General features: G+C 41.4%; 1 protein-coding gene across 4 annotated transcripts in view; it reads left to right on the top strand.

The window, feature by feature from the left end:
* The window catches only part of TDRD15 (tudor domain containing 15), a 62,217-nt gene that overhangs the window by 38,306 nt on the left and 11,334 nt on the right, over positions 1-12,577 (top strand). For 3 of the 4 annotated variants that reach the window (XM_088480271.1, XM_088480272.1, XM_088480273.1), the window contains exon 2: positions 6,363-12,252. In XM_088480271.1, coding sequence (XP_088336397.1) covers positions 6,368-12,217 — 5,850 coding nt within the window. In that variant the 5' untranslated portion in view covers positions 6,363-6,367 and the 3' untranslated portion in view covers positions 12,218-12,252. The remainder of the gene's footprint in view (positions 1-6,362; positions 12,253-12,577) is intronic. The other variant, XM_088480274.1, reaches the window with a different exon arrangement.

Here is a 12,577-nt window from a genome sequence, read left to right as displayed (position 1 = left end):
AGGCACATATAGAAACCGTTGTAATTCCTACACCGTTCACCTGAGTTGGATGTAATTACCCTCAAATTAAATCTGAAAGTCTGCAGTTAAAGCACATCTTGTTTGTTTCATTTCAAAGCCATTGTGGTGGTGAATAGAGGCCAAAATATGATAATTCTGTCAATGTCCCAATATTTATGCACTTGACTGTAAGCATGGTTTGTTTGTGGCTCACACCAGGGAAAGCAGGCAGACTAGCCTGTTCAGAGACACTTGGTGATAATCCTTGTAAGTACTGTGCACGTGTTTTGTTGATGGTGAGGGCAATAGGCCCTACCATTATTATAGAGAGGGAATCTGCTGTGTAGCTAGTGCCCAGCCAGGCTAGGACTTTTGTTTATGTTTATATTCATTTGGCACAAAGACTGGCGCCGACCAGTTTGCACGAGATCCCCTGACTTCTATCCTGTGTTTACGGCTGCTGTGTGTGTAAAGAGGGAGTCCATCTACCCTAGGAGAGAGACCCCTATCCTGACTGTGTCACAATATACATATATATATATATATATATGTTGAATTATATACACACATGCTGTACATACATATACACGTGTGTATGTGTGTGTGTGTGTATATATATATATATATATAATTTTCTCACACACACACTGCATCCTGAAAGTATTCACAACGCTTCACTTTTTCCACATTTTGTTATGTTACAGCCTTATTCCAAAATGGAACAAATACATTTTTGTCCTCAAAATGCTGCACACAGTACCCCATAATGACAACATGTAAAAAGTTTTTTTGAGATTTTTGCAAATTTAATTAAAAAAACCCCACTAAGAAATCAAATGTACCTAAGTATTCACGGCCTTTGCCATGGAAGCTCAAAATTGAGCTCAGGTGCATCCTGTTTCCACTGATCATCCTTGTGATGTTCCTAAAGCTTAATTGGAGTCCACCTGTGGAAAATTCAGTTGATTGGACATGATTTTGAAAGGCATACACCTGTCTATATAAGGTCCCACACTTGACAGTGCATGTCAGAGCACAAACCAAGCATGAAGTCCAAGGAGTTGTCTTTAGACCTCCCGAGACAGGATTATCTCGAGGCACAAATCTGGGGAAGGATACAGGAATGTATCTGCTGCTTTGAAGGTCCCAATGAGCACAGTGGCCTCCATCATCCGTAAATGAAAGAAGTTCGGAACCACCAGGACTTTTCCTAGAGTTGGCCGGTAGTCTAAACTGAGCAATCGTGGGAGAAGGGCCCTATTCAGGGAGGTGATCAAGAACCCGATGGTCACTCTGTCAGAGCTATAGCATTCCTTTGTGGAGAGAGGAGAACCTTTCAGAAGGACAACCATCTCTGCAGCAATCCACCAATCGGGTCTGTATATTAGAGTGGCCAGACGGAAGCCACTCCTTAGTAAAAAGCACATGACAGCCCACCTGGAATTTGCCAAAATGCACCTGAAGGACTCTCTCTGGTCTGATGAGACAAATAATGAACTCTTTGGCGTGAATGCCAGGCGTTATGTTTGGAGCAACCAGACACCGCTCATCACCAGGCCAATACCATCCCTACAGTGAAACGTGGTGGCAGCATCATGCTGTGGGGATGTTTTTCAGCAGCAGGAACTGGGAGACTAGTCAGGATAGAGGGAAAGGTGAATGTAGCAATGTACAGAGACATCCTGGATGAAAACAACCCTAAGCACACAGCCAAGATATTAAAGGAGTGCCTTCAGGACAACTCTGTGTATATCCTCGAGTGGCCCAGCCAGAGCCCAGACTTGAATCCAATTGAACATCTCTGGAGAGATCTGAAAATGGCTGTGCACCGACGCTTCCCATCCAAGACTTTCCTCTAGTCTCAAATTCTTCAAGCGTTCCCTGAAAACTCACCTCTTCAGGCAAGCTTATCAGATTCCAGAACCGCCCACATAACCTTCATAGCTTCCATATCTAATTGCATCCCCTTCACAACCTCACACATTGTCTTTCTCTCACATCCTCGGACATTTGGCCGACATTCCGGTGTGACTGGATCATGCAGCCCACCAAGAGACTGTGCATGCTGGCTGGACCAAAATACAATATATAGCCCCTATCCTTGTGTATCAATGCCTATTTTCCTATAGCTTGTAAGCTTGTGAGCAGGGCCTTCCTACCTATATATCTATCTGTTATTACCCAGTTTTGTTTTATTAATGTTTACAATTGTAAAGCGCAACGGAAAATGCTGCGCTATATAAGAAACTGTTAATAAATAAATAATAAATAAAACCTGATGGAGCTTGAGAGGTGCTGCAAAGAGGAATGGGCGAAACTGCCCAAAGATAGGTGTGCCAAGCTTGTGGCATCATATTCAAAAAGACTTGAGGCTGTAATTGCTGCCAAAGGTGCTTCAATAAAGTATTGAGCAAAGGTTGTGAATACTTATGTACATGTGATTTCTTATTTATTTATTTTTTTTAATTTTGCACAAATCGCAAAAAAACTTTTTACACGTTGCCCTTATGGGGTATTGTCTATAGAATTTTGAGGACAAACATGAATTTATTCCGTTTTGGAATAAGGCTGCAACATAAGATAATGTGGAAAAGTGTGTGTGTGTGTAGCGATGTGAATACTTTCCGGATGCTATGTGTGTATAATATATATATAATATGCGTGTGTGTATATTTATATATACAACTTTAATCGATAGGGGCCCTCACACGTTTGTTGCCCAGGTGCCCCCACAGACCATAAACCGGCCCTGCTGGTACCTGCAGTTCACTGGTAATTTATTTTGCAGGTGAACTACAGGCCCTTAATGTCCCGCATGCTGGTACTTGTGGCTCTCCAAGCACCAGCATGCAGGGGAGGCTTGCTGGGACCTGTAGTTCTCCAGCAAAAGACAATATCAATTAAACTATTTTTTACACCACACTATACACAATCAACTCGGCACCCACCGGCCAGGGTTGACGGGGATAGCCCGAGGCTATCCGCCAAGGCCTGGAGTGCCCTGGAGAGGGGGACCCCTCTATATCGTTAACGATTTGGAAATCGTTAACGATGATCAATATATCGTCGTTGGTAAAATTGCACAGTGTGTATGCATTATATCGTTAGTCCAAAAATTCAAGAGAAATCGTTGACGACATTGCATCGTTTGCAAGTCGTTTAATGTGTAGCACGCTTAAGACACGTTTTTGGGAGAAAAAAACGCCACACCGCTTGGCGTGGATCACTCGTTCCGCATGGCGTAATGAGGCCACATCTGCACAACACTTGTTTAAAGAAGCAAGATTCCCGACACAGCGGGAAATCGGAATATGTTCTGTTAGTCTTAAAACAATGCAAACATAACAGACCTCATTAGAATTGAATGTCTTCAAAAGAATCTTGGTAGGCCAAGACAAATCCTTATAATAAATGCATCACACTTTTAATAATGAACATAAGCACATCTAAAAGTGAAAACCAGTCTCTATCCCACAGGACTTAAACTAAGCTAAATTAAGTGAAGGTAGAATCCTTGAGTTCAGTACAGTATATAAACAGTACATTGATGTACAATAGCCACATGTACAGTAACATGAAGAAACCCCCAAACCACTAAGGTAATCACACAGAACAATCTTCACAATAGGAAAATCCTGGATTGCATAAATCATATGAGTGAGATGAAGGATTAAGCCATAATAATAAGCACAGATAGATATTTCTTCCCCTGTGTATCTAACTACAAGGCTAGGAGTGAGCAAACTAAGCGTAATGAAGCAAATCAATCAATTAATTGAAAACCTCAATATTAAATTATGGAGGAGTAAATCCTCTGTGATTACCACAGATAGCTGAATATATTCCAAAAACTACTAGCGTAGTGACACCAGAAATTATGAACTAGCATCTACTATTAATAAACTTTATAGGGCGCCACAAGTATTCAGTAGAGCTTTACAGAGGGCAAAGCAATAAGACAGTACAAGACAAAACAGTACAGTAAACATATAACAAATAGCACTACAACTCTCAACTGATGCAAGGAAAGCAATTTGAAATATTCAGTGTAAGCTGAAACCTCTACCTAGTAGCGTGGGCGCAGATATCGGGTCTAGGTCGTCTGCAGAATCAAAAACAACAAAGGGATGGAGTCTGGCGGCAGAGAGCCCAAGGAGGAGGTGTTAGAGTGTAGCCGGTGTGCAAGACAAGTAGCTAATGAGAACAGGAGGGAGGAGGGCTCTGCTCATAGAGCTTACACTCTAAAGGGAAGGGGGAAAGACATGAGGAGTGAGCCAGTGTACGGGAAGCTAAGGGCAGGAGTGGGAGCATTGGAGAGTGCAAGAAGGTGAGGTAGACTACGTGGTGACATGGTTAGGTGGTGGACTGATATGCTTGTATGAGCAGGTGGGCTTTCAGCGCCCGCTTGAAGCAATACAGTCTAGGCTAGGAGACACAAAGAGCCCCATTTAGATTTGGACAATAACATTTGTGTTTTGTGATACAGATGTGACCACATACATCTGGGGGTAAATTTATCAAAGGACGATTTGCAGGTCGATTTGAGACGTAATTTAGCTCTTCTCAAATCGAATTGAGTCAAACCTGTTTTTTCACTGCATTTACTATTATTCAATTTGTTTTGCGATTTGCAAAACAAATTCGATTTGAATCGGTTTTGAACAGTGATTTGCTTTTCGATTTGACATTTTCATGTACAAATCGAACAGCAAATCACAGTTCAAAACGAACTGCAAATCCCCGACTGCATAGACCTGCTTCATGCTTTCACTTTCAGCATGAGCAGTTCGTTGACACACAGATACATGCAGACATCAGTGAGATGCCTGCATGTATCTGACTGTCAAAAAGTAAATAAACAGTTAAAAGTAAAAAAAAAAATTTCAGTCCACCCCTGCAAAACAGAACCAGCCCCGGACTGTTCAAACCCAGGTCTGGTTGACTAAGTACAGGGAAAAAATTACTTTTTACAGTCAGATACATGCAGGCATCTCACTGATGTCTGCATGTATCTGTGTCAATCCGACTTGCTTATGCTCAGATCGAAAGCATGAAGCAGGTCTATTCTTATGGTGATTTGAGGTCGATTTCAAATCGAATGATCGTAAATAAGGGTTTTGTGTGTTGGGCTAAAGTATGTAAAAGTACCAATGATTTTCCGGTGGTCGATTTGAGGCTGATTTGACTAAAAATTCGATTTGAAATTTTGATTTTACATTCGATTTGGCCTTTACTAAATACCTAACAGCAAAATCGCAAAATCGAATACAAATCGAATGAAAATCGCACCTCAAATCACTCAAAATGCCAAATCGACCTTTGATAAATTTAACCCCTGACCTCCGTGCACTACATGTCACGTTAAACAACGTGTGTGTGACTATGTAGCACCAAGTGTCTTTTAGTTGGACTTTTTACTGCAAATGCGTTTTATTTGCGAAGGACACACAAGCAGCTTCTGGTTAAATAGATTACTTGCGGATGTATCTGCATGCAAAATGGTACATTACAGTGTCACGGCCGCTGACACCCTAACATAGCATTTCGCATACAGATGCACCCTGCATCTGGATTTAAGGATTGTGTAAGTTTTGGAACTGTTTTTGAGGATTTAATTAATCATGCACAGGTAGATTCATCTGATATCTCAGTAACCACAGAGCTTGCTCATAGCAAAGTAAATGGTCTATTTGGGGGTGGTTTGCGTAAAGGGACCATATTACTGCAGTATAGATATGCCTTTTTTTCACGCTAAGTTGCGTTCTGCAGATTCAGTCGCACACAGATATATAGATACAGATGTGTCCTCATACATCTAGCTTCAATACACCACGCAGTGCGACTTGCCTGGCGTGAGTGAGATGCCAGGTCCCGAGCAACTCTGCTAGCATCGGGCATCTTTTTTCTTCCGAAATGCACGTGATGGACTCACCAGCAGACTGTGCTGATTAATTTGATATGCGACACTTGTGTGCACCTTAGTCTGTATATGAAGCACAGCGGAACTTCGTATACAGATTCAGAAACTCAGACGCATATCAAATTAGTCGACACAGTCTGCTGGTGCGTCCTAGTCACATTGCAATGCGACTTAGACGCATTTTTGCCAACAAAAAAAAGACACAAAAAAGATGCCCGGCGCTATCAGAGTCTCGCTGGACCTGGCGCTCCGAGAGGGGTTTTTTGGAGCGACTGCAGCAAAGATGTGTAAGGACACCTCTGTTAGTTGGTGGCACCATAGTTAAAGTATGCTCTTCAGTCATGTCTGAAAGCTGTGAGTTTAGAAGTGACTGTAAAAAACAAAACATTTTTTGAACCTCTTGAATATTTGACTCTTATTATTTTTATTATTCTGTTTTCAGATCCGATGGATTATATCTCTTTAATAGAAAAGTCTGATTTAAACATGGATTTGAAGATCTTAAATATCCATTGCAACCCTGGTGATGTGCTTGTAAAATTCCAAGGACGGTACATATCGGATTGCGAATTTGACTATCACATATTACAGAAGGAAATACAGCTCGTTCCAAAAGTGAATGAGGACATCGGCATTGGAGAGTTTTGTCTGGTGCAAGATAAGCCTTTTGGAGAATGGTACAGGGGAAAAATTTGGGACAAAGTGAAACAAACCTTTGAAGTCGCTCTTATAGACATTGGGAATGTAGTCAAAGTTGGTCTTACGCAAATTGCCTTGGCTGCTGGCGAATTGTTCACCCTTCCACCAAAAGTGGTGAACGGGATCTTTTCTAACTTGCTCCCACTTGAAGAGAAGTGGACCTTAAGAGCCGTAAACTATTTTTCATCCATGGTTGGTCAGCAGCTCAATGGGCATGTGCAAATCCTCTTACCACATCAAGTTGTTGTATTAGAAATACCGAAAGTCATTGGCCACGCCATTGAATTCAGTTTGGCGAAGTATGTGGATTCCGACACCTTCTGCCTCCTTGTAGAAATGATTCAGAAAGTCCCAGCAAACTCTCATTGCAAGCAAATGCCCGACTTGCTTCAACCAAATCTGTCTCCTGATATATCTCTCAGTTTGAATGACAATCTGCCACGCTTCCAAAAGATACTGGATCACCTAAGGCCTGATATTTGTGTTGGCACCATGGAAAAAATTAAAATCTCGGCCGCGGCGAGCCCAGATCGTTTTTATTGTCGGATTTTGTCATGGGAGGTAGAGTTAAATAAACTCACGGCTTCTATGTGTTCCCACTACGGCACTGTTCAAACAAAAGACAGTTCTGCAATCGGCAGTTTTGGAGTCGTTTGTGCTGCCAAGAGGAAAGATGGCTTATGGTGTAGGGGAATAATCCAAACGCTTATCTCTGTTAGTGAGGTAAAGGTGTGGTTTATTGATGTCGGTAGTAGTGAAACTATACCGTCGTCTTGTGTTCAGAAGCTGGAACCAGAGTTCCTATCGCTGCCCATGATGGCTATCCCATGCGCTTTACCTCTGGAAAATGATGGTGTCAAAAACATGCAATTAGCGCTGTTTAAAGAAGCCCTGATGGGGCGTATTGTCATTGCCCATATAAACAATTTCTGTAGTGACCGACGCCTATTTTTTATATCTTTGTTTGATAAGGAATATGAACTTAGCGCAAGTTGTCATCTGACGAACAAGCAAGTTCCAAGTTTTTCTCCCAACTCTTATACGGACATTGTCAAGTCGGAATGTGATTGGAAAGAGCTAGAAATAGCAGTGCCCGAGGCTTCCACACCCAAACAAGAAGAAACCATTTCTTACAAAACCATACAGATGGAGCTGGAATCTGTCCACGTAGTTTACGTTGAGTATGTGCTGAACCCTTCAAACTTTTGGATTAGAACTGATGAGTGTCAGAACGAGTTTTCTGCCATGATGGCCGAGATTGCCCAACAATACACTAAATGCAATTTTATGGAAATGTTGATAGAAGATCCAAAACCAGGACAACTTTGCTGTGCTGTTTATGCGAAAGACCGGCACTATTACAGGGCAGTTATCACAGAAATCCTCCATCCCCAAATATGTGTTTATTTCATAGATTTTGGGAATACAGAGACCATTCCGTTCTATGACGTCAAGGTTTTGTTGCCACAATATAGTGTCTTGCCTGCGTTGGCAATGTGCTGCACTCTAGCACATGTGTATCCTCTCGAAGATGTATGGATCAACAGTGCAAATGATTACTTTAAGGAAGTAGTCCTGGGGAAAGAGCTTCTTTGCCATGTACTCGCGAAACAGAAATACAAGTATGTAGTTGAACTGCGCCTTTTGGATAACTCTGAATCTTCAGATATTGTCTCTCTTATGGTGCAAGCTGGATATGCAGAATTATGGAAAATTAACTTAAATTCAAACTCTTTAGGTTCAGAGGGCAACTCCCCGGCAAAAGGGATAAAATGTGACAAGAAATTTGTTAAAAGTGTAGCTGTGGAGAATCACAAATCGAAATTGGATAAAGACATAACAATCGGCACTTGGACCTTAAAGGTAAAAACAGCAGAGCCAAACTTTTCACTCTGTGCACCACCGAATGATTGTCTAATGCATGGAGTTACTCCTGTTTGTTATAAACAATATATATTTAAACCAGGAGCTCTTATGGATGTGATCTGTTGCCACGTGGAGTCACCAGGAAATTTTTGGTGCCGATTGTCAGCTAACCTTGCCAAATTGACTACGTTAATGGATGAAATACAGAGACTTTATCCATCTTGTAGCAGCGGGTATCAACATGGAAACATTGCGTGCGTTGCTAAATCCTCACGCATGGGCAAGTATTGCAGAGCAGCCGTAGTGAAACATGTTTCGAGAAATAAAGTTGACGTGGTTTTTGTCGACTTTGGATATACAGAGTGTGTGTTGGTGTCGGAACTTAAAGAGCTTAAAGGAGAGCTTCTTAAACTGGAAGGACAGGCATTTCGATGCTGCCTGAGCAATGTATTTTCCTCTTCCCACAAGCAATGCACATGGTCTGGTAAAGCATGCGAAGATTTCAAAACTTATGTTGATTCTGCCTCGGATGTCATGAAATGCACTATTGTCGCTCTCTTTAGTAATGGTTCTGGGGATCTGTGCAATGCAGTAAACTTAGATACTCCTTTCGGTAATGCAAACCAATTATTAGCTAGTAAAGACCATCTAGTTTTACAAACAAAAGTTCCATCTATTCATCTACATTCATTTTGCTACTCCAGTTTTGAGCTTGAGGTGGGAAGGGCAGAAGGTGTGTATGTAACTTACGTTCACAGTACCGGAAGGTTTTATTGCCAATTTGCAAAAAATGACCAGATTTTTGACTTGCTAACGAAGAGAGTATCTAAGTTAGGTGAGCAGATTAAGTCTGAAACTGTGACAAAACCAAAGGAACTGTGTCTCGTTAAGTACAATATAGACTGCAAGTTTTACCGAGCGTTAGCATGCCCCATAGAGTCGTCGTCTATGTTCATAGCCTTTTTTGTCGACTTCGGAGACAGTCAGGTGGTGAAAAAAAGTGAGTTGTTTCCTATTCCCAAGAAAGCTGCAGATGTTTTATTTCAGCCGATGCAAGCTATCCCTTGTTATCTGTCCGGGTTAAAAGAAGCCCATCTCACCACAGAAGCTAAAGCTTGGTTTGAAGAGCAGTGTTTCGGCAAACTGCTAAATGCTGTTGTAGTATCCAGGGACAATGAAGGGCATGTAGGACTGGAGCTGTGTTGTGGAAGTATCTCCTTAAACAAAACAATAAAGGAGATACTGCACTTGCATTCTTTGCAAGAGAAGACAAAAGAGACACTAGTTGCACATTCTAGCATTGCTAAGCCAAACAATTGTGGCGTAGTCGACGGTATGAAAGATCACAGGCAGATTCAAGAGTCTGATTGTCAGCCGGGAGGAAACACATGCAAAACAAGTACTTTATCTGATTTAAATGGAAATGAAATACCATTCAAACAAGATAACTTTAGGTCAGACAATTCTAAAGACACTGTTTCGAAACACACATTGCAGAAATCATCTTTGTGTGAATCAGTAGGAGCTTCAAAGCCTAGAAATGACATCCATGTCACGTCTTCTCCCCAGTGGCCAATGAACCATCAAAAATGTGTTAAATGTATTGACCTCCCTCAGATGGATCTTGAAGCAGGTGATAATTTTCTGGTTTATGTTTCCCACGTAAACAGCCCGTCCAATTTTTACTTACAGCTGGCAGAAAATGAGGGTCGGATAATGCAACTAGTGGAAGATCTCAACAGCATTCCCTTCCAAGCCATTGATGTAACAGATCTCATGCTAAGTATTTTAGTTGTTGCCCAGTATTCAGACGATGATTTGTTTTATCGAGCAGAGATTAAAGAAATACTGAAAGACAGTTCCTTTAAAGTAGAGTTTATTGACTATGGTAATTCAGCACAAGTATATTCTTCTTGCATTTTTCAGATCCCAGAAAAGTTTTTAACCCTACCCAAGTTTAGCGTTCCTGTTTTTCTTACTGGCGTACAGAAGCTTCAAAGTTGTGGCGAGTGGGGAGAAAATGTTGTGGAAAAGTTTTCCGAGATCGTATCTAATGAAAAGGTCAATTGTGAGTTTGTCTGCAAACATGATACACAGTGGGAAGTCAATATGATCTCTAACGGACAGTCTGTCTCAGAAGTACTTCTTCAAAACTTTGGGTCTCCTGTTAAACAGCCCACCGTAGTTAAAAGGGAGTCTACTACAAAGTCAGAACTCAGCTATTTTCATGTCTCCAGCAAAACTACTAAAGCGGAAACATTCATACCTACTGCAAATAAAATTATTCATGAATTTCACAGTCTGAAATTGAAGCCTGGCCAGATAGAAAAAGTAAAACATATCTACGTCTCCAAATGCGGAATGCTGTTTGTCACCTTGGCCGAATTTTCTGAAGAATCTGAAATAAATGAGCAGATTTCCGCTAATGTAAAGAAGGCCGACAATCGAATCTTCATAAACCATATGTCGGATGGAATGCCCTGTTTGGCAAAATCAGAAAAAATGCAAACTTGGTTCCGTGCAACCATCGAAGAGGTCTTTCGAGACAAAAATAAGATATCTGTTTTCTATGTGGACCATGGCGCACGTGAAGTTATAAGTGTGCAAAATGTGAAAAGGCTTACTCCTGAAGAACTGATCATTCCTAAGCAAGTTATTGCGTGTACGTGGGTGCACATCGATAAAATTGGAGAAAATGTGTTTAAAACACGTCTGCGTGCAATTTTGCAGAAAGAAGTGCAAGTCATTTTTCTGGAGTTTTTGGAACCTATCAATGCATGGAAAGTGGAGATTTTAGTCAATGGCTTATTGCTAATGCGGTACTTTGATATGCCTTCCCATCAAGAAGAAAACAAATGGAGTGATGCAGGACATCCATTGCACTTAAAAAACAATGGTTTGCCATCTCCAATCCTGAGAGCCTCCCTCAAACCTCTACATACCTACTCCGGATTTGTTACTTCGATTCGTGACCCCTCCAATTTCTGTGTTCAGCTGGGAGATTCCTTTGACGTAATGGGCAAAGTATCACAGTTGATGCAAAGACTGCCAGATGACCTTTTGCCTTTAGCTGTTGACTCATTAAGACCTGGTTCTCCTTGCCTGGTCAGGTGTTTTGGAAACACAGTGTGGTGCAGGACTGCAATAGTGAGCATTGACTTGACCTCAATTCTGCTGTACCTTTTTGATTTTGGAATTTATAAATCGATCCCTTACTCTGATTTTGGCAAGCTGAAAACGATTTCCAAGGAACTTGTTTCTCTGCCGGCACTGATCTACCACTGCACGTTGCATGGCGTGATTCCACAAGATGGAAAACGTTGGTCCAAAGAAGCTGTTTGGTGTTTTATCAATTTTGTACAAAACTGTGACTTGATCATTCTGCCTTTTGCAAATATTGGCAGAGACCTCACAGAGGTCTCCATTTACGGAGAAGGAAATCTGGCACATATTTTAGTTTCGAAAGGGCTTGCGATAAACTGTGAGAATAGACAAAAATCGTCAGACGGTGTAGCAAATACTTTTATTTCAAGAGATTTCATTCAACCGGAGAAGTACTTGCAAGAAGTTCGCTACAGCGAGAGTCCAACATACACCGAGTTCTCTACTCTCAAAGTCAAGGTAAATTCTACTAACCTACAATGGAATCTTGAACATTACTTACCTGAAGCTGCCAAACCGGACCATGAAGCCATATTTCCTCTCTATAAGAACCGTTTGCAGCCGAAGTAAATTATTCACCTACTTCTTCTGTTCAGAGAATATTTGTAAGTAGTGATTTGAATATATACAGTACCTGCATAAAATGCAAAACTTATAGGGACTAATACAGAGTTGGAAGTAAATCAAGCATACATTATGCAAAAGTAAAGTGCATAGAAAAATTGCGTAATTAAGCACACGTGCAGAGGAGACGTAGTTATGAGACCGCTGGCCTCAATCCCGACAGCGTAATCCTGGCAAGGGATTTCACATAGGCGTCGAAATGCCGATGCCTATGTTAATCCCGACGCCGGACCGATCGTCCTCTCTGCTGGGTAAGTATACACTTACCCGGCAGAGAGGGGTTAGGTTTAGGGACCCCCCGGGGGA

The sequence above is a fragment of the Taudactylus pleione genome, unplaced genomic scaffold (assembly GCF_031769625.1).
Source record: "Taudactylus pleione unplaced genomic scaffold, aTauple2 ptg000252l, whole genome shotgun sequence".
Taxonomy (NCBI): domain Eukaryota; kingdom Metazoa; phylum Chordata; class Amphibia; order Anura; family Myobatrachidae; genus Taudactylus; species Taudactylus pleione.
This window is presented reverse-complemented; position numbering and strand designations above follow the sequence as displayed.